At 44.6% G+C, this 27,943-nt stretch overlaps 1 protein-coding gene across 1 annotated transcript in view; it reads right to left on the bottom strand.

The window, feature by feature from the left end:
• The window catches only part of LOC130213217 (raftlin-like), an 86,892-nt gene extending 66,587 nt beyond the window's left edge, over positions 1 to 20,305 (bottom strand). The window contains exons 1-2 of the mRNA XM_056444694.1: positions 20,007 to 20,305; positions 7,864 to 8,072 (exon numbers count right to left, since the gene is read on the bottom strand). Coding sequence (XP_056300669.1) covers positions 7,864 to 8,011 — 148 coding nt within the window. The 5' untranslated portion in view covers positions 8,012 to 8,072; positions 20,007 to 20,305. The remainder of the gene's footprint in view (positions 1 to 7,863; positions 8,073 to 20,006) is intronic.
• Positions 20,306 to 27,943: the final 7,638 nt, after the last annotated feature.

The following is a 27,943-nucleotide window of genomic DNA, read 5'->3' as shown; positions in this document are numbered from 1 at the left end:
GATTAAAACTGAAAAAATAAAATTGTAAACATAAAGAAAATAAAAATATATTTGAACTTGGAAAAAGTAAGATTAGAAACTATAAAAAAAGTTAAAAATAATATCTACAGTATATATTTTGAAACATAATTGAATAAAATTATATTCAACGCAACAGAATTTGAGACCAAAACTTGAATTTTCACGTTCAAATCTTGTATTTCCAGACGAACCTCTGGCTGGCTTCATGAAAACCTGTCGCTGTGGGGAGGAAACACACAACTCGTTTCTGGACGTTTTTGGCCCTTCACCTTTTCGAGCCGAGAGAACACGTCGTTCCTCTGAGAACGTTATCAGACCAAAAAAAACATAATTTCACAACTCCTGAAGAAACGCCAAGTCAGCATTTTCCTAAACTCAAGCCGACCGCAGGTCACCAGGAGGGAAACATCACGGTTTGCACACACACACATTTTATGTTGCTTTTTGCATCAGAGTCTGTCCGCTAACCGACTTCTGATGTTGAAAACGCCCCAAAACATGTATTATATTTTATTTTTGCTTTGACGACGCGCTGTAAACGCCCACTCGGCAGGAAGTGAGGTCAAGGCGGAGGTCACTTCCTGTTCTGCTTGCGCGGCCTCGACGAGGCTTCTTCAGAGCGCGTCTCACGACCGGAGGAGCCTCGTGTTTCTCTCCACGCACAGGAAACACGTTGCTTCCTCTTTTTGGGGGCGGGGCTTATGGGGTGGGCCGGTGGGGGCCGGAGGCGTCCTGTTAGATTTAGATTGCTCTCTCCGCCGCGGTGGAGAAGTCTGATTGCATCGCAACACGATCAATACCGGCATATTAGATCCGATGGGACGGCAATGAGAGCCAATAAAGCTATGAGGGGGGGCGGGGGAGGGAAACAAGAGGCAACACACACACACACACACACACGCGGAAACACATGACTACACATGCACATGCTGACATACGCACACACACACACACACACACTCTTGGTTTCCCCCTCGTTTCCTCTTCGAGACGCTCTCGCTCGTCTCATGACGCACGCCGGTTCCCCCCCGCCCACATGCACAACTCGCATCTCCCTGACAAAATAAAACCCAGAGGGCCTCGGGTTGTGTATATATATATATTTGGGGGGGGGGGGGGGGTGTTTTCCTCTCTCACTGCCTGACCCCCCCCCCCACCCCCCCTCCTTTCGTAACACACTCGTCCTGCAGGCCCGGACGAGTCTGAATCGAATCATGGCGAGAATATTCCTCTTGAGCGAGGGAAATTGAATGTTCCACAACACACACACACACACACACACACACACCTACACACACACACACACACACACACACACCCTCAGACCTCACACTGGAAACTGAGTTCAGTAAACAGCAAAACCGAAGCCTTCAGACACAGGAAGCAGTCTGCCCCGAAGACGAAGCATTACGAGAAGAGATAATCTGCAACACACAGCCGAGCAAGAGACATGAGGGGGGGGGGGGGGGGGGGCAAGGAGGGAGGGAATGAGGGAGGGAATGAGGGAGGGAAAGAACCGAGCAGAAATCTGCGTTTTCCTGTTGCCCTGAAAAACTTTCTGTCAGCCGTTTGAAGCTCGCTGAACGGAACCGCCACACGCCCACACCGCCGCCGCGCCGCCGCGCCACCGCGTTTGTCTCGGCACCTCGCCGAACGACACGAGCAGCGGCCGCAGGAGGAAGTGGCCGGGGGCGGGGGCGGAGTCCGGGGGGCGGAGTCTGGGAGTCTGCATCGTGCACACCGTCGGTCGCACGATCCATCGGCAGCGCTCGGTGTGCAGAGAACCGGATTATTATTAATTATGTAATATCGTCTCTTTTACAATCGCTTTGGGGGGGGGGGGGGGGGGGTTACAGTGGAGATGTAATGAAAAAAGCAGATGACCGTGACTTCGGTCCTCGATGCCGCTCTCCCCTCCAGTAACTGCGATTCGATTCCAACTCGCACCCCCTGCCATCCGAGGACTAATCTCCCCTCGGAACGCCACTCCGTTGGTGCTGACCTCTCCTGCAGCGCCGTCTTGTATCTGAGTGGTGGTGGGTGGAGGTGGAGGTGTGTATGTGTGTGTGGGGGGGCTCCTGCGTGTCACTCACCTGCTACAGCTCATATTAAGGGGTCTCGGGGACTCTGGAGGGTTTTGCATATAAATGATGTGTCTAGCACCGGAGATGATATCAAACGCTGTCTGGGCCTCTGTGTGTGTGTGTGTGTGTGTGTCTGTCTGTGTGTGTGTGTTTGTGTGTGTGTCTGTGTTCATATGTGTGTGTGTATGTATGTGTTTTAACATTTTAAACATCTCATTTGGGGGAATGAGACTCGTCCCGTCTGTTGTCGTGTTTTTTTGGCTTCTTTCTTTCTTCACACAGCAGCTCTCTCTCTCTCTCTCTCTCTCTCTCTCTCTCTCTCTCTCTCTCTCCATCAAACCCCCTGAACGGCCGCAGAGCGACGATCGCGCGATCCTAAAAACAAAATGAAACGCCGACTCGTCTGTTTATCACCCGCTCCGCCCTTCTTTCCTCTGCAGCGGAGCCACATGTCGGCGGCGGGCTCGTGGCCCTCGGGGGCCGTTGTGGTGCCGCGGTTCCAGGGTAGTGAGCTTAACGTCGTTTCCTCCAGGAAGAGAGGCCGGCGTGTTGTGCCCGGTTAAAAATGCTGACGCGGGAAAAAAACAAATGTCTGCAGCTTCTGGTGCATTAGCTCGTTTTAGCGAGAGGCTTCGAATACACGCACGATTACACAGTGACAGCGAGGATGATGATGATGATGATGATGATGATGATGAGTAAACAAGAAAAACAACTCCCTCTCACACTTGTTGTGATGCTGTCTACGACGTGTGTGACACGACACTGTAATACTTCCTGGAGCATAAGGAAATATAATAATTTGCTTTTCCAGTTGCATAAGATAAGTTATGCTTCTGATTCTGATTGTCAAGACACGATTTAAAGTTTCTTTTAATAATCAAACTGAATTATTATTTATCATCATTTAAACAGAAAAACTCCAAATGAGACTTTCGTGGCTCGTTGAATTTCCCTTCAAACTTTTTAAAGTATTTTTCTAATTTATTTATAACTTTTGGCTTTTTTATTGCTGACAAATTCTTCCTTTTTTTATTATGAGGAACAACAATATGTTCCATTTTTTTTTCTCCAAACACACAAAGTCCGTCGCCTTAAAGGTGCAACGTGCCGTTTTTGGCGCGACATTTTCCTAAATAGGTCAGTTTTCAAACTATTCCGCCCGGCGACAGGTGGAGAAGCGACGTGCTGGTGAAAGAGCGGCGAGGAAGATCAGTGACACCGATGTGTTGGCCTTCGCCCCCCCCCCCCCCCCCTCTCTCTCTGACCTCGGGGCCATTCCAAACTATATGTGTGTCTCTTCGCCACGTGGCCTTAATAACCAAAAACACAAAGTGCTTAATTTTGCTCATAAATGCTCAACTTTTCTTTCTTTTTCATGAAAGTGGATGAAGAATACTTCTGTAACGCCGCAGCGCCGTCACAAGAACATTGTGGGTGTATCTATATACTAACTTACCTCCACCTGTTTAATCCTCCATAGGGTGTTCGGGCAAAAGACTTCCCCGGGGGCCCGAACCACCCGGGTATAGTTCCGGGAGAGACCAACTGGAAGGAGTGAGTAGGGGGGGGGGGGAGTGAGGATGTGTGTTGCTGTTGAAGTTAAATATAACTGTAGTTATAATGTACCTCAATAATAAGATGCACACATGTGATGGTCGTCTGGTTGAATAGTTTCGGGTCCAGTCGGATGAGGTAAATAGTTAGGCTACACATGTGTTGTTCCAGAGAGGGTTGGTCTGGGTTCATTGGCAGCACATGGTGTATATACTGGATATATAAGCTCACTTGTCGTTTAGGAGGAGACTCGGAACGTTTACTTTGTCGATACCTCTGAGAAATGTCTAATAAGTCCAAAGAAATAGTTTCATGTGATCATATTCCAGGTTTGGGTGTAACCGCTGCAGCTTTCACTCATTTTCCTTTTTTTTTCAACGGAGCTTCCCGAGCGTTTCACGAGCCGGTGCCACGTGTCCCGTCGAGTACTTCGGGAACTCGTGAATTGTAAAGCACCGCAGTTTAGTACCTTCACACGTCAGCTGTGTGATGACCTCGCTCTGAGTATCTGAGTGCATGTTCACGCCCGGCAGCTCCAGAGAGGATATTCTCATATTCATAATCTTTGACTTGTCTTAAATATTTTACAGGTTTCCTGGAGGATAAAAACAGACCCGACGCATAAATCATCGGCCACACTTACGTACCCGGTTCAAAGTAATTACGACACGCTATAACCCTTCACCCCCCCCCCCCGAAAAGAAAAAAACTGCTGATGCGGAGAAATGATTCAGCACGGACACACTCTGATTCCTCAAACTTAATGTGCTCTCTCTGGGAAATACACACACACACACACACACACACACACACACACACACACACACACACACACACACACACACACACACACATATTTCAAGAGACGGGCAACAGAGACACACTGACGGAGGCTTACTGACAGCGACAGAGAGACGGAGGAAGAGGAAACTGATTACAGTAAGTATAGCAGCCCCCACCAGTACAGGGAATGCATGAAGATAACACACATGGCCATGAGCCAAACACACACTCACACACACACACGGTTCAACAAAGAGGGAGGCACCCGCTCACCTCCGGCCTCATGCCAGGTCCAGTATGAGAGGAGGTGTGTGTGTGTGGGGGGGGGGGGGGGGCCGAGATGCCCCCACGTTCCCAGGTCTCCTCCATCCATCCATCCAGTCTAGTCAGGCTGACACACTAATGGAGACTAATCAACTGTCAGGAAGAACACGCCGAGGCACTACGTCTCCCGGCTTCCAGGACCATCCCCCACCCCCCCCCCCACCCCCACCCGACCGCCGCCCTCCCACCATCATTTCAGCGATAACTGTCACGAACAGAAATTACAGAGTGATGGCTATATATATATATATATATATATGTATTTATAAATACATAATTTATTATTTATATCATATATATAATTATTATATAATATATATATATATATAATTTATTATATATATATCATATAACATTAATATATAATATATAAATATATTATATATATATATAATTTATTATATATATCATATATAATTTATATATATATATATATATATATAGCCCCCTGGCTCCTCCTCCATACCCCTGGAGCGCACGCAAATTCGCACAGTGTCGTCGTCCTTGAGCACATTAATTTCCCATTTGCCCAACTTAATGACCCCCCCCCTCCCTCCCCTCCCCCCCATGACATATTCAATCTTCATCTCATCCTAACTCTACGCCCACCCTTAGATTTATCTTGACCCTCGACCCCGGTGCTGATGCCGGTCGTCTGAGCTCTGACATTATGCGGAAGTTTGCAGACGACACGACGCGGGAAACCACCTATTTATATGCAAGGAAACACATTGAGCGTCACGTCGTCAGGCAACCATCAGGAGACATAAACGAGTTCCAGATGTCCCGAAAATGACGACGTTTGTCTTTAAATCCCATTTCTTAAACATAGAATAATTTTTCTGAGGCCTCCGGGGGGGGGGGGGGGGAAGTAGAAACAAGTTGTTAACACGGCGTTGACGTATCGTCGCCTTTCACGAGCTCGGTGGCAGACAGTTGTAGAACAGAACGATGTTTTTAGACTAAAAAAAGTCCAAATAGAAATGTGAATTCACAGATGGAGGTGTTGAGGAGGAGGACGTGTGGGAGGGGAGGTCGGACGGGTCCATCACAGACGGGACCGTCACTGGGAAACCAGGTCAACGGAACAGAAACGCAGTTTTATCACATGAGAAAGTTATTTTAACCTTCTGAACTTAACCACGGAGGTTTGTTGCGCAAATAAACAAAAACAATTCAACTTATATTATAACTGCTGAATAAAGTCTCGGGTCACATTCAAAAAAGTTTTCTGGATCTTATTTCACCACCTTTTTAAAATATCTAGCACACACACACACACACACACTCACTCACACACACACACACACACACACACACACACACACTCACACACACACACACACACACACACACACACACACACACTCACACACACACACTCACCACACACACACACACACACACACACACACACACTCACTCACACTCACACTCACTCACACTCACACACACACACACTCACACTCACACACACACACACACACACACACACACACACACACACACACACACACACTCACACACACACACACACACACTCACACACACACACACACACACACACTCACACACACACACACACACACACACACACACACACACACACACACACACACACACACACACACACACACACACACACACACACACACACACACACACACACACACACACACACACACACACACACACACACACACACACACACACACACACACTCACACACACACACACACACACTCACACAGGCTTTAGTTCTCGGCCTCTCAGGAAGCAACACCCACCAACCGTCGCGTAAACACCTCCGGCTGAGGAAAGGAAGCGGAGGAGGGGGCTCCACCGGCCTTTTCCGCGCGTGCGTGTGTGTGTGTGTGTGTGTGTGTGTGTGTGTGTGTGTGTGGAGGGTCGCTATCTTTTTGAAAAGGGAAACTGATTCATTTCCATATTTACATGCAGAGCGCCGTAAAATCCCCCGATCCCGTCCGACTGTCAGCGACATCGTCACGGTGACGCAAACGAACCGAAACGAGCCGAAGCTCCGCCTCCGCCGGGATCAAACCTGCGGCCTGGAACACCGTCGTGTTCATTAAACCTCGCCAACCGGTTGGATTCGCTGCCACCAGCAGGACGACGTGCGGGCCGGAAGATTCTCTGTCATTAGCGCGGCGCCGGAGCGCGACTCACTGACTGTGAGAACATGAATTAGAGCCGCGGCCGCTAATTAACGCTCAATCATTACAAGAGAAAACCTCCTGAAAACCACAGCCAGCGCGATGCCACACACACCAGTGAGAGATTCCTCCTGCATCTGAATCCTGCACCTTTTTCTATTATACTGGAGACACACAAAAAATGTCATTTTATGTCACGGATTAATCGCGCTGGAGGAGCATTATTCAGTCAGATTGCGGTGCAGACCCCCCCCCCCCCCTTTTCCAGACCTGTGAGGCACATCGCCTTCTTATCACGCCGAGGTACGATGCAGCGGGAGACGCCTCGGGCCTCGAGCTCCTCGTATCATTTCAACTGTGCATGTGCAAAGCGGCAATCATTTAGATTTTCAGCAGCACCAAAATGGCCGTAACATGGCTGTAAAAACAAAAGAAAAGGAGCCGTGGGGATTATTGATTGATGGCGACTCCTGCTGCGCTGAGAATTCAGGCTTTTAGTGCCCGACTCGGTGAGTTATATTTAGGGATGCAAGGATATGGATATCAGGGCCGATACCGACTCAAATAGTGACGACGGGGCCGATTTATTCAATGAAAGCACATTCTTACAATGAAATGTAAGTACTTATTTGCTTTATAACTCCTAACAATTCAGTAAAAGTACATTTATAATGATATGCTGTGTGAAGGTCAAGGCTGATGTTGGTCTACACATAAAACGAGCATCGCGCTCATGCCCACAGAGCGAGCCGTACGGCCTATTAGTTGGATTTCCGATCGGTTCTCTGTATGAGCAGATCAATACTGTTGATATCAGGACTGGTGCATATATTTATACGCCGTCTTTAAATAAAACTACTCCTAAAAACTAAAAATGGAGGCGTATATGACGGCAGATGAGTTTTAAATCCAGGTCTCACCGTCTTTGCCGATGAGGAAGTCCAGGTAGCGGTAGGTGTAGGCCACGCCCACTTTGGTCTCCACCTGCGGTCTCTTCAGGGTGGAGTAGATCTTCCCCGGACTGTTCTCCTCCGACGTCGGCTTCATCTTGCGCAGCCCGCAGCCCATGGCTGTCTCTGTGAGTGAGTGTGTGTGTGTGTGTGTGTGTGTGGGCGGGACCTCTGCCAACCTGGAGAGAGAAAGAAAAAACATCCTGAGTCAGCAGTTTCATTGTCATCGTGTGTGACAAAAAGTGCAGTTTCATGTGTGGAGTTTATGGGAACGAATTGGAGGTGGAGAGTAAAACCTGCGGTGAAGGAAGCGGTCGGATCCTTTCATTCGAGCGACGCCACAATGAACAACTCATCCCTGCTGCTTGGTGGTTTTACTCTTTAACTAGAAAACAAAATGCTCTTTGTTTGTTTTTCCATCTTCGCAGACAACCAACGGTTTCCATTCATATCCATAACATGTGAATGGAAACTCTTAAAACCGGCTTGCGATGGATCCAATCTGCATTACATTATGATTGAATGTTATATGGCAAGTTTAAGAGTATAGTCATCCTTTTGTATCTTTTAAAAAAAATATTAATTTTTTAAAAGAAATACTGGAACAATTAATCAATTATCAAAATATATATATATTATATTTTTTTTCGGGGTCAGAATATGTTTTTTTAATTTTTATTTATTTTTATTTATTATAAGACAAAAGACAATACATATAGACATAACACCTAGAGGACGACGACAATGTGGAAAAAACATCATAAAGTATTGAGAACAAAAAAGAATATATCTAATTGTCATGATCGTAATAATCCTCCTCGCCACACAACTTTAACTTTTACAAATAGCTGCGCAGTTCTCTGACGCCACGCCTCGAAAGCCAACGTCTAGAGCAGGGCATCAGCATCATGGCCGCCCTCTTAAAGGGCCGGTGTACCTGAAACACTGTATGAACTACTCAAACATATTGTTGAATAACTCTATTTGCATTTCATTATTGTTTATTTATGTGTAGAAATATTGCACGTAAGAAACGGTCTCTAATATTATAACAGAAATCCATTTAATTTGAAACCTTCAAAATAAAAGCACAGGATATTTCTTTTGAAATTTCTTTAAGAGAGGGCGATCATAGGTTTTTTCAAGACGTCAGAGGCCACATAAAACCACGTGGCGGGCCGATATTGGCCCGCGGGCCTCGTGTTTAACACCTGTGGTCTAGAGACAACAACTCATCACGTCTTTTGTGTAAAATCCTGATCATCAATGCATCTGAAAAGCACAATAAGAAGTATAGAGAATACCACCAAAAGAGAGAGAGAGAGAAAACCAGACAGTATTTTGGGTAAACACACACACACACACACACACACACACACACACACACACATATGAAGGCAGACATTCATGCTCTCTGATATCCGTGAAGAAAAACAAACAATAAAGCCGAACATGCCGGATTGAGCGTCTGTAAATAAATAAATGAACGCGACTAAATGGGCTCGTTTTTCCCCCTTGGTCGTCGTTTCCCAGGGAGACCAAATCAGGCCGAGACGAGAGCGTGGAGCGGGCGCCGCCTCGCCCCAAATGGTTTGTGACAGCGCCGCCGCCGCTCTGGGAGCAGGTGACATCCCTTTGTGTGTGTGTGTGTGTGTGTGTGTGTGTGAGCTCGCTGATTAAACTCAAGGATGGACGGATGGATGAATGCGGTGCCCCTCGGCTGATGATGAACCCCTCTCTATTATGCTGCCTACTAATTACAGAACGACTGGAAACCACGGATATCCGAGCCTGGCCGTCGCTTCAGAGACAGGACAGGAAGTGTGTGTGTGGGGGGGGGGGGAGGCAGGAAGGAAGGAAGGAAACGGGCAGACAGGGAGGGGGGGGGGGGCTTCGTTAATGAGGTGAACGGCAAGAATGGAAAAGGTGAGAATCAATCAATGGAGAGCGAGTAAACGGGGGGGGGGGGGGGGTCAATGCATGGAAAATAGAGTCTGACGAGAAAAAAAGACAATTAGAGTCGGTTGAAAAGGGGCGGAGCTTCGTGGCGGTCGCTGTGCGTCCGCTCGGCGTCTCCGTCGGGCCTCATGAGTCACGCTATCACACAATCAGATTTTCCTCAAGGCCCCCCCCCCCTCCACCCCCTCCACCATTAAATTGTCACTCAGGACGGCGCTGCTGCTTCACAAAGTGCCTCCGCCATCAGAGAAAACGTGGAAAGAAGATAAGAAGAAAAGAAATAAATGAAGAAGCTAAACAATTTTTCCACTGTTTCGCCTTCAGTTACTCGTAAATAGCTTTTCATCCTCTCTCTCCCCCTAAACACCTGGGAGAGAGAGGAGGAACAACGAGAGGGAGAGGAGAGGCTCTGTCATGTACGTCTGCAAGAAGAGGTACTCAGAACAATAGGATAGAGGGAGGGGGGGGGGATACAAAGTGGATGAGGGAAGAGGAAAAGATGGAGGTGCGTGTATTTGCATAGCTCCTTGAGGAGTATTTTTTAGAGCTGAACTGACAGAGAAGATGTGAGATGTTTACGATTTCCATTTCTTCTTCTCCCCTGTCACTGTTTCTTGGCTCCGCCCCCTCTCCTCTGAGCCGGGAGCCCCTCGGCTCCTCTCCAACCCTGGGTTCTCCATTCATTTATCTTTTCGGTGAGATTGGCAGGCCGGGAGTCGGAGTCAGGGACGAGAGAGAGACTCTGTGGAGCTACAGAATAGAAGAAGATAAAAAGGTCCCAGGAAGGAGGGCCATTGATTTCCCTTTTCGCTGAATTAGCAACGATCCTCTCGCCATTTCGTTCTTTCTTTTGTGTCTCGCTAATGGCATTTAGAGGTTTTATATGATAAGAGGTTTTATTCGATAGGATTCCGTCTCTGTGAGCTCGGGGATTGACGTCGGGATGCTTTTGTTGTCTCTGGGATGCACTCAGCTCCGGCCCTTTACAACCAAAACATCCCGCAGCACTTATTGTTTTGTGTTGGCGGCGCAGGGGAACATCAGGGGGCGGGTCCGCCTCTCACTGCTTTACGTCCGTCGGTCAGGTAACGATTTGTACGCTTTTCACGGTTTCGCTTCGGCTTCCGCGCCACGGCGTCGATCATCCGGGTCGCCTGGTGCTCTCTGGCACGTTATTAAAAGCGGAAGTCAAATATTGTTTTGACCATTTTAGGGCAGAAATGGTACACGACCGTTCAAAAAGTTTGGGGTCACCCAGAAAATGTGGTGTTCTACATGAAAACTCACTTTTATTCATCAAATTAATTGCTTCTTGTGGCTCAAAGGAAGGCCAGTTTTATAGCTTCTCTCACCAGCATGACTGTTTTCAGCTGCGCTCACATAAAAAGGGTTTAAAGTGTTCTCTACCCCTCTGCTAGTCTTCTAAGGCGATAACACAATGTACCATTAGAACACTGGAGATGGGCCTCTACACACCTCTGTAGAGACTTCATTAAACACCAGAGAATAGTCATCTACACATTAACTATGTAGAGAGAGGATTTATGATTAATTTAATGTTATCTTCAATGAAAACAGTGTTTTACTTCGATGAATAAGGACATTTCTATGTGACCCTAAACTTTTGAACGGTAGTGTATCCATGGAGCGACGTTAGCAATCAATCAGACGTGTTGTCTGGGTTATCTAACTAAAGTAAGTCCAACATCAACATCAGCCAATCAACCTCCGTCTGAATTCACGAGGTTCGACATCGGAGGAGAGTCTTATCATTGAGGTTTTTAAAAAAGAAACAAAAATCAAGAAGAAAAACATTTGGGAAGCAATCCGGCTGATTTGTGAATAGCTAACGCTAGTTTCTAGGCTAACTAGCGTTAGCTCATATAGCCCTATGACAACTGTCCCGTCACCCATTTATGATCAATTATCAATGAATAATTGATTGCCAACGTTAGTCTTCATCAGTGTGGATGCTCTCAGCATCATGAAGTTATTGTTCTGGTTTACAACACAAATAATGAGCTTTAAAAAGATGCTAAAAAGACGCTAAAAAGATGCTAAAAAGACGCTAAAAAGACGCTAAAAAGCCCTGCAGAGCTGCAGGTTTGGGCCTTAATTCCATGTTGCTACAAACAATCTAGGAGTTCACATTATGCATGAGTTTGATCTGAACTCCTTGGAAATGCAGTTTCAAATTATTACATAGAGGAACCGGGAACTGTAGTTTTGATTTTGACCGATCGCACGCGACGCAGCAGCAGCTGAGATCCCCCGCAGAGCGAGGCCCGCGGCGCTTTGATGGCAGCGTGGCTGAGATCAAACCCGGCAGCATGGGAAGCTTCAGGGTGGATTATTATGAGGAGGACATGAATAAGGACGCCGTGTTCTTGTGTTCTCCTCCATGTCGTCTCTCTTCCTCTCTCTCTCTCTCTCGCCACCTCGTTGCCTTTTTTCTGACTTTTGATCTTTTTGAAGCTAATAAAGGAAGCGTGTGGCGTCTGTTTTTAGGATCATTTGTAGTTTGGACGCCAGGAGGAGAGTCCGAGGCGGCGGAGAGACCGTCACGTATAAAACTGACCAAGTAGTAGAAATGCTTCTCAGTGCAGTTTGTTTTCCTTCCTTTTTAAAAAAATTGGCATTCGTCAAAAAAAAATTTCTTCCAAGAAAATATAGATTTTTTTTTTTCTTGGAAGAAATTTATATATATATAGTATATATGTATATATATAAATTTCTTCCAAGAAAAAAATAATTATATATATATATATGAATATATATGTACTGTATGTATATACTATATATATATATATATATATAGTATATACATACAGTACATTTTTAGTTTTTTCTTGGAAGAAATTTATATTACAAAGTGATGGCTATATATGTATATATATATATATATATATATATATACTGTATATATGTCTTTTAGAAATAAATAAAGAACTTCTAGGTAACTATTTCACTGGAGATTGTTGGTGACTGCTCTTCGGCTTCATCTTCATACTCTTATGGATTCAGACTCAGAACCTCATCTCATGAAGTAATTGATCATAATTCTTTATTAGTCAAGATTGTAACCGAACCTCAAATATCAAAGTGTTTATAAATAGTGACAAAGGCAGCTTTTCATTCATTCCACCAGACACACCACACACATCTTCACGTATTTCTACTTTTTGGCATCGCGGGGAAAACCCCTGCACTGATGTGAGCCGGGGTTACCGTGGTTACCAAATGACCTTGCATAAACACGGGCTCTACCAGATGGATTCAACTGTTTAGGGAATTGGTGGTAAGATCACACATTAAAAAAAACCTCTTATATTTCGGGATTCTGCTTTTGATGGATTGACAGCTGAAGATAAAACGAGAAGCACAAGATTTTGATTTCACTGAACCAGCGACGTTTGAAAGCGCCAGTCGCCTGAATTTAATTGGTTCCCAAACTAAGGGAGGGTGGAGTGAAAAGTATAAATGATGCATGATTCTGTGAGAGGGGGAGGGGGGGGTGACAATATTTTATCTGCTGGAGGCGGGCCCTGCAGAACATGAAACCACTTCTGGCGAAGCAGGAAATGCCTCGTGTGGGTTTGTTTTTCCGGAACAAGCACTTAGAGCAACCTGTCCGACCAAAGGTCACAGGACCCTCAGCCGACAGGCGACGTCCGGTCCGACTGTCCTTCAGAAAACCCTCCGAGCTTCACTCTCCGTCTCTCTCGGCTTCGGGTGACGCCGTCCGTTTGGAAATGTGAACGCACGCTCCCTTTGGAAATCCCCCACCCACTCTTCCCTCTTCCTTCCTTCCTTTAGTCCGTACCACCTTGAATCCTCACCCAAGTGGGAGAGAGAGGACGGAGAAGAGAATAAAAGGGACTCAAATGAAACAATAGGCCAGGTTAAAGGGACAGTACACACTGTAGGCCCCTCTCTTAAAGGGACAGTACAGGTTAAAGCATTAACATACGGACAATTGTACTGTCCCTCTTCCTTCCTTTAGTCCTTACCACCTAGAATCCTCACCCAAGTGGGAGAGAGGGGACGGAGAAGAGAAAAAAAGGGACTCAAATGAAACAATAGGCCAGGTTAAAGGGACAGTACACATTGTAGGCCTCTCTCTTAAAGGGACAGTACAGGTTAAAGCATTAACATACGGACAATTGTACTGTCCCTCTTCCTTCCTTTAGTCCTTACCACCTAGAATCCTCACCCAAGTGGAAGAGAGAGGACGGAGAAGAGAAAAAAAGGGACTCAAATGAAACAATAAGCCAGGTTAAAGGGACAGTACACACTGTAGGCCCCTCTCTTAAAGGGACAGTACAGGTTGTTAATGCTTTAACCTGTACTGTCCCTTTAAGAGAGGGACCTACTGTGTGTGGCTAAATATACTGAACATGAACTTTTTATCTAAACTGTTTAAATACTGTTTAAATACAATAGAGCCTGCCAGTATGTGTGAGAGGTGGCTCAACACACGGCTACTTTACACACGCTTATATAGCAGACATAAAGCGCTAAGCTAGCCGCAAACAATATATATATTTAGAGAACATTTTGGCATGTTTTAGTGTAAATATGACTTTTCAGACCATGAGCACACAAACAGGAAGTGGCTTTTGCCTCACGAGAGGCTTAAAAAGCTTAAATAAGCGCTTCTACCATCATCCTCACCATGAAACCGCGACGCCGTCAGAATCTACGCGTCATATTGAAATCTTTGAGATTACGTCGCTCCGGTTTGTCAGTTTTAACGCTTCGTTGGCCGAAAAATAACTATTTTTTACTTTTAGAAAACTCTTTTTTTTGCACCTCATGGGGTTCCCTCAAAAAACTACAAATTGTTCTCGTTTCCTATGACGATTAACGAGTCAGCGTAACGTCCTGTGACGTCCAGTTTGAACCAGAAGAGGAGAGGAAGTGTTTTTTTCGGGAGGAAAGGTGTGGAACACGCTTTAGGATTTGCAAACTGGTCACAAATGCAAACATCTTCCGAAAGCTTCGGGTATTGTGAGCGAATGCCTCGAATGTATTAAACATTTATACTTTGAAGATCGCACCAACACGGAGGCCAGAGGTGGAATTGCTTCTTGAATTTATTTTATTTGCTTTGAATGGCCAAGGACGATGCCGAACTGTAATGCAGGAAAATAAAAGAAGAAGATGAGGTTGTGATGAGAGAGACGGAGAGAGAGAGAGTAAACAATCGTGTCTGTCTGAGATGCTCCGCCCCCTTTTTTCGAGGCTCCGGGTGGCTCCGCGTTTTGTTGGCTATGGCCTCGACCCACCTTGTCTCCGTACAGTCTCAAGGCCCCGGTTACAGTCCACACACACACACACACACACACACACACACACACACACACACACACACACACACACACACACACACACACGCATGCATCGAGAGAGCTATTGCCATGGGAACCAACCCCTCTATGACTATTCCCTCCTCAGGAGAATAATAGGCACCACCCTTCATCAACCTCTCTCTCTCTCTCTCTCTCTTTCATTGTCAGTTTCTCTCTTTCATTTTTTTCTCTCTCCTTTTTCTGGTTTGCCGTAAGCCCCTCACACCCAGGGTTGGCTCCCCCCCCCCCCACCACCTCCTCCACCTCCTCCTCCTCCTTTCCACTCCTCCTCCCCTCCTCTCCGCATGTCTCTGACAGTCATGAGTTTGATTTGTTCTAAATAATCTTTCCACGCCAGGACTTGTACAATAACAAAATAAAAATAAAAATGTTTTCGAAAGGAGACGCTGTGAAAGAGGGATTGTTCGTCAATTGGAGAGAGAGAGAGAGAGAGAGAGTAAGAGAGAGAGAGAGAAACTTGGTTAAAAATAGAAAACTCTTCGTTTGCCCTCTTTGTATTTTCTGAGTTTGAGGAGATTCTCTGGGAGTGACTCACTGCTTTCGGTGAATTCGCTCCCGGCAGGTCATTTTTTATTAAGGCCAGCCGAAAGCCAAGTTCCCCGGTCTTCAGACACCTCATCGATATACGTCCGCGGCGGACATTAGCCGATCAATACCGCTGCAGCGTTTCTTGACCGCCCATTACAACAGGAGTCAATTTGCCTTATAGGAATATCAAGGGGGATGTTTTTTTTGTTGTTGATATTTTTTAGTTTCTTTGTCTTCTCCTTTGAGGAAACACGACCGGCTGGATGTCGTGTCTTTTGTCTCGCGTCTCGTCCCGGCTATACTATAAGTCAAACCTTAGGGCGCCACTCGGCATGTTTACTGCCTGGAGTTCACATCACTGCCAACAAAGAGACTCATTTAAACTAATTACACCAACATCCTGGATTCAAAGGTTAGGGAACATCTCTAAGAAATACAGATAACTCCGAGAACTAAATATGTACACCAGCGTTCAAAAAGTTTGGGGTCACCCAGACAATTTGGTGTTTTCCATGTAAACTCACACTTTTATTCATCAAATTAATTGCAACATGAATATAAAATCTAGTCAAGACATTGAGGAGGTTATAAATAATGATTTTTATTGTAAATATTAATGTAGTTCTTCTTGTGGCTCAAAGGAAGGCCAGCTTATAGCTTCTCTCAGCAGCATAACTGTTTTCAGCTGCGCTCACATTAAAAGGGTTTTCAAGGGTTTTCTACCCCTCCGCTAGTCTTCTAAGGCGATAACACAATGTACCACTAGAACACTGGAGATGGGCCTCTACACACCTCTGTAGAGACTTCATTAACACCAGAGAATAGTCATCTACACATTAACTATGTAGAGAGTATTTATGATTAAATTAACGTTATCTTTATTGATAAAAACAGAGCTTTACTTTGAAAAATAAGGACATTTCTATGTGACCCCAAACTTAGATAACATGTTTTGTCATGATTATCCAATTTTTTTACTCGTTTTTTTTATTTCGCAGGAGTAAAAAAAGTCGACCTCGGGAATGAAATCGTCCGTGTGTTTATGTATTTCGTCACGTCTCTGATGTGAGTCCCTGGCATCAAACAGGCGCAGGGTGAAATGAGATTAGAATGAAATTAAAATGGTTTAAAAATAACCTTTCAATTCGACGTGCGTTAAAATGTCCTGGTGTTTGTGTTTGTGCGTCCGTGGGTGTTTGTCTATACTTACGAGGGCACGTTTTTTTGGGGTTCTCACCAGCCAAACGCTTGCCAATTAACCTTAATCAAATTTAACACCTCGCTGGGGGGATTCACTGGGATCAGATAGCAAACATAAATTGATTAAAATACATGTTTACTAAAAGACTGCGACTGAGAAGGAAAATCAACATCGGCTCAAAAACAAACACGCTGCCGGTGGAAGGAAGCGAGTCAGAAAATAAATGTGTAAAACTCTTAAAGAACGACTGTTACTGTACGTTGTTGAATATGCTTCAAAGAGTCGCTCCACCTTAATTACAAAAGTCAATTTTTCATGTTTTTTCGCCGTTAGTTTTGGCTCCAAATTCTAAGAATCCTCCTAAATTCAGTTTAGCCGTCACACGGAGATACGACTCATGCTCTGAGAACAACTGTATACAAACCAAGAGCACAATTAATAGAAACATACGTATCCTCATCTCGATTCTGGCTTCCCACAATTTAATGAAAATAACCGACTGCGATATTGCCGTTTTTTAAAATGCGTGCTCAAGCCGTCGCAGAACAGCCGGCCACCAGGGGGCGATGGAGACGTGTGGGCTTTACTTTTGGGAAGCACGTTGAAATTTTTTTTTCCAGAGTAGAAGATTAATATGCTGTTGACGGGCAGAATAAAAATGCGGGTGAAGAATAACTTTATTTTACAGGTTTAATATAATGAGATGAATTCAGTGTGAAAGTATATTGACTCTTTCAGAGTTATTACAACAATAACATAGAGTAAATATCCCCCAGTGTTGGTGTAAATATTTAGAGTTAAACATGTTCAGTATATTTAGTGTTAAAGTGAATTGACTGTCAGAGTTATTACAACTTGAGTACAACGCCCATGTTGATGACAACGTTCATTGTTACTCTGGAAAGCTCCGCCCCCTGTCAGATTATCACAAACTTCTCGGGATGTGGTAATTTCGAAATAAATTGTTATTTAATAGTCGAGAAAGAACATCGTGATGCATCCTGGGAAGTGTAGGATGCAGTGATTTCGGGGCTTGAACCATACAAGTATAAATATGTTGGCCTCCAACTTAACCCCAAAACATTAGTGAGTCATTTTCAGTTTTATATGGTAATAACTTACGAGCAAAAAAAAGAAGCTTTTACCATAATGCATTAAGTCTACAGCTGTAAAGGTTAATTTAATTTGGTAATAAATGGATTTTTATTCCTGATGCCATGAACGATCCACGAAGAGGGTCCATACGGATGAAATGATGAAGAAAGTAGATGTTATGGCCTTTCGCGATGTATAAAAGCCGTAACGCGAGGGAGTCGGGTGGAGTCCGTCTTAACGAGGCGCGAGTGAGATTCCATCCACGGCCGTCGTGTTGGTCGACCTCAAATGAAATCACATAACTAGGGAGATTGGAGAGAATAAAACGTACGTTTTTTTTTCTTCGTACGATAATGTTCTTTTCACCTTCGGCCCGTTGCTATGACTCCCCACGCGACAACGCAGCGCAGCCCGAACCTCGATAATCACTTCCACATCTCCACCAGCCGAGCTGAGGAGCGGCCAATCGGGTGAAGCGGCCATGCGTGTTTTCCATCGTGTTTTCCTTTTTCTGTGTGTGTTAGTGTGTGTGTGTGTGTGTGTGTGTGTGTGTGTCATGTGTGCTTGTGTTCATTGCATGTCAAACCTATACGCCACACTCACCCTCTGATACACACTTGACAGAGTTCAGCGCAGAGCTTTATTCCCCTCGCGCACAAGTGAGTCCTTGTGTGACGTGTGTGACGTTTGTGATGTGTGTGATGTGTGTGATGTGTGTGATGTGTGCATTTACACTGAACATGTGTTTTCTTTTTTAGTTTGTGGATGTTGTATGCATCATACGTTTATCATCTGATGGTGTCTTTTTTGTTTGGGATGTTTTTGAGGCTACACGTGCGCACGAACATGCGCTCGCGTGTTTGTGTGTGTGTGTGTGTGTGTGTGTGTGTGTGTGTGTGTGTGTGCAGCCTGTATCATGTTTCAGTGTATTTGCGGGGCTGCCCATATGCTGTTTTCCTTTTAAGTGATTTTTTTGTGTCTCTCGATGTGCGTATGTTACCCACGTGTGTGTGTGTGTGTGTGTGAGTGTGTGTGTGTGTGTGTGTGTGTGTGTAGCAGACTGAGACAGAGGCAACTCCTGACCCACCAACACTGTAGAGTGAACACAGCTCCACAGTCACCAGCTGGAACTAATTAACAGCAGTTCAGTCAGACTGAGCTCTCTCTCTCCCTCTCTCCCTCTCTCTCTCTCTCTCTCTCTCTATCACACACGTTGCCCCTCTTCCCCCCGGCTTTTCCTCTCTCTCTCTCGTGCCCTCGTCTTCCTCCTGCCTGATATCACCCCCCCCCCCCCCCGCCCTTCCTTCCTTCACCTCCTGCCATCGCTCAACTTGTTTTCCCCTTTAAACCCCCTCCTCCTCCTCCTCCTCCTCTTCCTCCCAGTACGCACGCGCGCGCGCGCTCGGGGGAACTCGTGTACCGGAGCACACAGTCGAAGCATGTAAACATCCACTTGTACAGACGAGACACGGACAGATAGGCGCATGCTGCACGCACGCACGCACGCACACACACACACACACACACACACACACACACACACACACACACACACACACACACACTAACCTTCATCCGTACAGTACAGTATAGCACCCCCCCCCCGTACCCCCCCTCACTGTGGTCTTGAAACCCGGTACGGGTCTGTGATTGGATCCAGCATGTGACTTCAAAACAACCAGACCTGCTGATGTGCATGACGAGTGGTCAGAGTGTGCGTGTGTGTGTGTGTCTGTGTGTGTGTGGTCGCAGTGGCTGTAGAGCCCGCTGCTGAACGACGCGCCGCTCCCGGAGCCAAACTTGTGGCTTGCGGCATCGCCTCCTAATGATCCTCTGTGGTGAGACCGCTGCCGCCATCCAAGTTCACGGAGGCTGCTGTCCACACACGAACACACACACACACACAGACACGCACACACACACACGTGTTGAGGAAGCTCTCACGCGCACGTACGTACCTGTTTCGCGAATCTCGTTGAAAAGTTCACCGCTCCGACGCGCACGCGGCAGCGGCAGCAGCTGGGGCAGAGCGGCGCATCGTACTGGGGAGGGATGGAGGACTGGGGGGGGGGGGGGTTCAGGTTCAGGTTCAGGTTCAGGTTCAGGTCCTGTCCAGGCGGGCTGCTCTCCGGGCTTCGAGGGGAACACACGTACTCCTCACGCGCGCGCCGAGGAGGAACCGGAGCAGCTCGCGTCTCTCCACCTCGCGGAGCTTCACGCGCACTGGGAGCTCAGCGCGTCTCGGTCATGCTCCAAGTATGTCCGAGGAGCGATGTTCTGCAAGCTCAGGGAAACCACATCCTGTCACATATTTACCTCCCTCCCCTGTCTCTCTCTCTCTCTCTCTCTCTCTCTCTCTCTCTCTCTCTCTCTCTCTCTCTCTCTCTCTCTCTCCCAGTGTCTCTCTCTCCTCCCCCGTGATTGTCTGAAGCAACTGAGCGCTCTGACCCAGCGTATGTTCTCCTCTCTACCTCCTCTCTGCCTCTTTGTCTCTCTGTCTCTTTTTCTCTCTGCCTCTCTCTCTCTCCAGCAGACGCACCAGTTCCACTCGGCTGACTGAAGAAGCCGTCTGAGGAGAGGAGGGGAGGAAGAGGGAGGTGAGGAGGGGGCTTCACTGGGAAATACCAGAGTTGGAGAGAGAGAGAGTTGGGGGGGGGCGGAGGGTGTTGTTTAGGGAGTGAAGGACTGAAGAGAGATGGGAGGGCAGCGTAGAAATCAAGTTTGTTTGATAGAGAGAGAGAGAGAGAGAGAGAGTAGAAAAGAAAGAAGTACTGACGCAGTCTATACACGTGCACACACAGTCACACGTGCACACGCAGTCACACACACAGGCACACGTGCACACGCAGTCACACACACAGTCACACGTGCACACGCAGTCACACACACAGTCACACGTGCACGCCGTGGGAAGTGGTCCTGGGAGCAGGTGATATAAGTTTGACGATACGTGATAAAGGGGTTGTGTGTGTGTGTGTGCGTGTGTGTGTGTGTGTGTGTGTGTGTGTTTGTGTGTGTGACTCCGTATCCATTATTCAAGCCGGTTTGTTAAACTCCAGATGTCGCGTAAGTTCATGAACTCCTGTTGGAGGAGACAGGAAGTAATAATATTCATGATATGCATGACTAATACTAAACTAATATTCATGTTTACATGACTAATACTACACTAATATTCATGTTTACATGACTAACACTACACTAATATTCATGTTTACATGACTAACACTACACTAATATTCATGTTTACATGACTAATACTACACTAATATTCATGTTTACATGACTAATACTAAACTAATATTCATGTTTACATGACTAATACTCCACTAATATTCATGTTTACATGACTAATACTACACTAATATTCATGTTTACATGACTAATACTACATTAATATTCATGTTTACATGACATACTCCACTAATATTCATGATATTTATGTTTACATGACTAATACTACTCTAATAATCATGTTTATGTGACTAATACCACACTAATAATACTAGGTGAATAATACTACAGTCTACAGGGATGTTCGGGCCCTCACAGCTTATGCAGGTCGGAGTGCTAACTGAACGCCACTTCCTGTTTGGGGAGCGTTTTATTGGCTGGGGGCGCTATTGAGCCAAATTATGACAATAAAGGCCAAAAGCCGGATATAAAATATGTATTTCCAAATCCCCTTTGCCATGTGTCAACAAGCCTCAGAGAAACCTTCCTCTCTCTCCATGCGCTCATCCTCACGATAAGGTGCTCGTGACATTGGGCTCTTCTCAAGGTCATTATTTGGCCTGGCGGGGTTTCCCTCGCTCATTTGACAGTTTTTCAAGAATTCAGCCTCATTGTGTCGCTCTGTTGCCATGGCGATCTCCAGGCCGCGTACGAATCACACGTCTCTTTCGAGAGAGTTCCAGTCGGACGGCCGTCGCGTCGGGAGTCACGCGAGACTCCGATCAGAACTCCCCGAGCGGGAAACGGCCCGCACGGCTCCAACCTGGGCGCCGGGCTTCAGCATCAGGACCACCTTCGCCTGGAGAGAGCTCCGGCGACGAGAGGGAAGTCGCTCACGTGGTGGAGAGACGCTCCATAGGTTTTCGTGCCCTTTTAAGAGCAACAAAATCTAAACAGATGCAGACAAAAATGCTGCCGCAGACAAAATTGCTGCCGCAGCCGTCCCGGGGCTGAGGCCAGAATGACGCTAACGATCCCCGACGGTGTGATTGGTGGAGAAGAAAAAAACAAAAACATGCACGTTAGGAAGCTGACATTCACACGATGACGTCGTCACATCCCCCACGTCAATGGTTTTATTGTTATTGTTTAGGTCTGAGACGGACGCAAAGTGTTTTATTATTTATTTTTATAATAATTATTTAGTTTTGCTTTTGTTATTATTTATATTTCTTTCTTTTATTTCTTTCTTTACTTTTGTTTTTTCTGTTTTACTTTTCTGTTTTCTTCTTTTCTATTGTAAACTGACTAATACATACACAAAACATGTAGATACTTGTTCTTTGGTCGCTGTTTGTCATAATGTGCATCATCAAACTAGTATACATATATATATATAATATATATATATATGGAGAGAGAGAGAACGAGAGAGAGAAATACATTTATTTATTTATATATATATATGGAGAGATAGAGAGAAAGAGAGAGAGAAATACATATTTATTTATTATTTATATATACATATATATATATATATGGAGAGAGAGAGAGAGAAAGAAAGAGAAATAAATATGTATTTGTTATATATATATAATATATATATAAATATATTATATATATATATATATACTATATACACACACATACAGGACTGTCTCAGAAAATTAGAATATTGTGATAAAGTTCTTTATTTTCTGTAATGCAATTAAAAAAACAAATGTCATGCATTCTGGATTCATTACAAATCAACTGAAATATTGCAAGCCTTTTATTCTGATTTATTGCTGATTATGGCTTACAGCTTAAGAAAACTCAAATATCCTATCTCTAAATATTAGAATATCATGAAAAAGTATACTAGTAGGGTATTAAACAAATCACTTGAATTGTCTAATTAACTCGAAACACCTGCAAGGGTTTCCTGAGCCTTGACAAACACTCAGCTGTTATAAATCTTTTTTTTTACTTGGTCTGAGGAAATATTAAAATTTTATGAGATAGGATTTTAGAGTTTTCTTAAGCTGTAAGCCATAATCAGCAATATTAAAAGAATAAAAGGCTTGCAATATTTCAGTTGATTTGTAATGAATCCAGAATGCATGACATTTTTGTTTTTTAAATTGCATTACAGAAAACAAAGAACTTTATCACAATATTCTAATTTTCTGAGACAGTCCTGTATATAAATAAAAAGATGGACGGCCCAGCAAAGGGTTTGTGGAACGCAGACAGCTGATTGGCCCATCCCTAATTGATTTCTATATGGGAGGTTTCAGGCCTCACCAGAGATGTGCCAGTGCCCCCTAGTGGCGGCGGTGGGAAGTGAGTGGAGTGGTGGGAACATGTCTGATGCGACGGTGTCTCGTGATTGTGTCTCCTTTGAGTTTGTGTGACACGATTCTATGAGTATCTGAATATGAAAGCATAACGATATGTTGGGCGACTATGGGTGAGTGGGTAGCAGGTCCGTCTTTCAATCAGGGGGTTGGAGGTTCAAACCCCGCCCTAGTCGATGTGTCCTTGAGCAAGACACTTAACCCTGAGTTGCTCCCTGTAGCTGCGTCTACAGTGAATGAATGTAACAGTACTGTAAGTCGCTTTGGATAAAAGCGTCAGCCAAATGACATGTAATGTAATGTAATATGTTCTATTTCAATTAATAAATAAAAATATCATATCTCCTGTAATATCAGGTATAAAAACATGTTACGTTGACTTGCATGTATATTTATTTAAATATTCCATAGCTGTCTTTGTTGAATAATCCAACAATTAAATATTCATTATACATTCTTGATTCTGTTTCTCGAGTGAGATATATATGTGTACAAAATAAGCACAAAATGTGTATCGATATATGTAAATCAGCTGTGTTTGCAATGCTGTAATAGTGATGTGACAGACGGTACAATACGCTTTATTGTGGCCGTAAGGAATTACCTCATCGGATGTGACACTGACAGTAATTTTGTATAAATGCCCGAAAGATGGGGAAAGTGATTTTGGAAAACAGATTTCCAACAAAAGACTTCAACCTTTCTCGTATAATGTGCAGTGTGTCTGCATTATGCCGTCAGCGTTCTTCTATGTCGTCGAATCACGCTCAACAAATGAAAACGAACACAGAGACATCCCATACTGATCCCATATATTACTGGGTGTCCGCCATTCAGGGCCCTCAGGCCCATAATCGCTACTCTTACTTTTTATTCTTACCTCATGAAAGACTTCTTTGTTTCAAGTGAACAACAACTCACACAACGCCGTTGGTACACAACGCCGTTGGTACACAAAGCGCCCATGGAATGAATCATCATGCTGTTGACCGTGGAGCGCAAACAGACTGTGGTTTACATTCAGCCAGTTTACAGTGTAAACTCATGTTCACCGAGGGCCACATCAGCATCATGGCCGCCCTCTTAAAGGGCCGGAAACACTTTATATAAACTCCTCGAACATATTGTTAAATAACTCTCTTTGCATTTGATTATTGTTTATTTGAGCGTAGCAATATTTTACATAAGAAAATGTCTATTACAACATAAATCCATTTAATTTGAAACATTTCAAAATAAAATCACGGGAAATGTTAATTAAATTTCTTGAAGAAAAGGGGATCACGTGTCTTTCAAGCCGTCAGGGGCCACGTAAAATGATGCGGCGGGCCGGATTTGGCCCGCCGGCCTTGTGTTTGACACCTGTGGTTTATATGGAGCTGGGTCAGATATCAGATATCTTATTGTTGTGGTGTCATCTTATATTTTTACTGGATTGCCATACATTTATGTACAGATATATTCATGGCCCCCCATGTCCAACACCAAGTCACTGTTTTTAGCAAAAGAACATTTTGAATGACATTTTTATTGTTTCCCAGAAGATGAATCCTAAATACTTTGGTGATCCCCCTTGACTTTTTATCTTTGGCGCCATGAGGTTCAAGGTGTTTGCTCGTCTAACGGAAGATGAATTCAGACTGTTTTGACAAATCGGCGTCGTTATGTCGTTATTTTCTGCATCTTTTTCATCCTTCTATTGCAAATAAATGGCAGCAACATCTGTTTATTTCGGGGTCGTTCTGTAACAGTTTAGCACCTTCCTTTTATTATTAGTTGTTTTCATCCTGTCTCACTAACTATCACGTCGTTCCAGATCCTGCTTCCCATCTCGTCAGTCCAGCTCCCTTCACCTGCCTCTGATCACTCCCTCGTTAGTCCCTCATTCACTTCACCTGGTCTTAAAGCCCGTCTCACCTGTTGCCCATTCCCTCGTTAGTCCCTCTCTACTCAGGTTCCCTCACTTGTCCTCTGCCAGATTGTCTTGTGTTTTCATGTCAAGTTCTCCAGCGTTATTAGTGTAAATTCCTGACCCGGCCTGCTTGCCCTGACCTCTGATTCTCTGCCCCTTTTTGGACTTGTTTGCTTCTTGCACTGATCTCCCTATATATATATATAGGTATATATATATGTATATATATATATATTTTTGTATATATATATATATAAATATATATATATTTATAGTGAGATTTTTTCAATAGGTTTCTTTGCGGATTGTTTAGTTGCGACATTTTAGGATGTTCTTTCTCATGTGGCTAATTTGTCCGGCGGTCTGGCTTTTATTTGTCATTTTGATTTGTACATTTTCTTTTTCTTTCCTTTTCTTTTTTTACACTGCCAAAACTTGACCCAGCCTGTTTCCAACCAAAGACATTCCTCTTTGTTACTCCTGTCTGACTCGTGCTTTTGGGTCCACTCTAATAGCTCCGTGACACGTTCTGCTGAAGTAAGCTCGATACGGTGAATATGTTTAGTTTCTCCGGAATATGAGGCTTGAGTGTTGTTAGTCTCGTACATTCTTCAGTAGTTTGGCCTTTGACCTCACAAAACTAAAGGCCTTCTCATGCAGTTTGAACTGTAATGTCTGTTCACCACAAGCAAACATCAGCTTGAAAACACGGCAAATCAAAGATGCTCTAAATCTATTCGGGTCATTCATTAATCATCTTTCTGACGTGGCAGCAATGAGACTGTAATTTACAACGGGGAGCATTACAGCAGGTGTGATCATAGTGTCCCCCCCCCACACACACACACACACACACTTTGATTTGGATCATATGTGAGATTCTCCCTCGAACATCGGCGCTCTGCTCTCCCGTATAATCCTGTGATGTCATGTGGTTGTGTATCAGCCGTAGAGGCCACATCCATCACTCAGTGTGTCAACTGACTCGTTTGATTTATTTCAAATATGTCTTTAAAGCGGTGTTGTATGAGCGAAACAAGCCGACATTTGCGAACACGAGCCACAACAACCTTGGATGACGTTGTAGATAAGTATTTACACAGAGACAGCTTCTGGAGCTCAGGCTGATTATAAGAAGTGTACACAGAGACAGTGAAGTCATTGTGGATTACCGCAGAGTTTTTTTTGGGGGGGGGCAAGAGGGTGGAGCTAACTACAACCGACCAGCTAGCCCCACCCTAAAGCTTTCACTCCGTTGTTTGCTCTTGTCTAGACGGGACAACAATGCACAGAGTGAACATGCAGCCGCAGTGAAGGAGAGTTTGTCTCTGTACAAGCAAACAGGAGACAGGCACACGCCCCCAGACTCCTGCACTGGTTCATCAGAACAATACTGTTTTTTTTTTTTTTTTTTTTTTTTAAAGGCTCTTCGGAAAAAGTTTTCAAGTATCCAAAGGTTAGCCACGTGTATCTTTCTTCTTGTTTTTTTAAATTCCTGGTGGTTTTATATTTTGCTGATCGAAATAAATGAACTCATTCATTATAAAAATCAAATTAAAAATTAAAAAAATATATTAAACATGACCTCCATCTGCCTGATGGATCGTGGAGGTCTGCATCGTGGTCCACGCCGACTACCAACTATTCATACACTCTGTTATACTCATTGAATGTGTTTAAACTCTAATGATTCCTTCTGGTCACATGACATCTATTGATCTCTCCATCCTGGAGAGGGATCCTCCTCTGTTGCTCTCCTGAAGGGTTCTTCCCTTTTCCCCCCATAAAACGGTTGTTTGGGAGTTGTTCCTGACCCGATGTGAAAGGTCAAAGGTCAAAGGTCAGGGATGTCTCTATGTACAGATTGTAAAGCCCTCTGAGGCACATTTGTAATTTGTGAGAATGGGGTATACAAAATAAACTGAATTGAATTGAACGTGTTGTGATCCGCTGCACTGGCTAAGTCTTCAGCCAACACGAGCCGCCAGACCGTAATCCATATAATGCAGAACAACACGGATCTCTCTTATACCTTCGACCTTTGTGTTATTGACTTTGGCTTTAGGTCCTTTTCCATTCACCTACATCGGAAAGCCACGTAAACCCTCCCATGTGTGCTCTCCGTCAGCAGCGCTCCATTAAGAGTGCATTAAGTAGGGAAGACGCTACACCCATCTATATAAGGAGGGCGAGCCGAGTGCCGACTCACCTCCACCCAGACGGATCGGGAGCAGGCACGCTTATTTACCGGCTTTCCTCAACGATGTTATTTATTTTTTTGCATTTTCTTGATTATCTGATGATACCATTCGATTGATTATAATACATCATATCTCATTAAATCTTGTTTATCACTAAAATGTCATGAAAATAAGGATGAAATTACTTCGAATAACGTGCGTCGTGTCTTTCTTTAGTGTGTTTTTGTGGTTGTTTTTGTAATCTTCCTCTTTTTTTGGGGTCCAGGAAC

This window comes from Pseudoliparis swirei, chromosome 22, assembly GCF_029220125.1.
Source record: "Pseudoliparis swirei isolate HS2019 ecotype Mariana Trench chromosome 22, NWPU_hadal_v1, whole genome shotgun sequence".
Classification (NCBI taxonomy): domain Eukaryota; kingdom Metazoa; phylum Chordata; class Actinopteri; order Perciformes; family Liparidae; genus Pseudoliparis; species Pseudoliparis swirei.
This window is presented reverse-complemented; position numbering and strand designations above follow the sequence as displayed.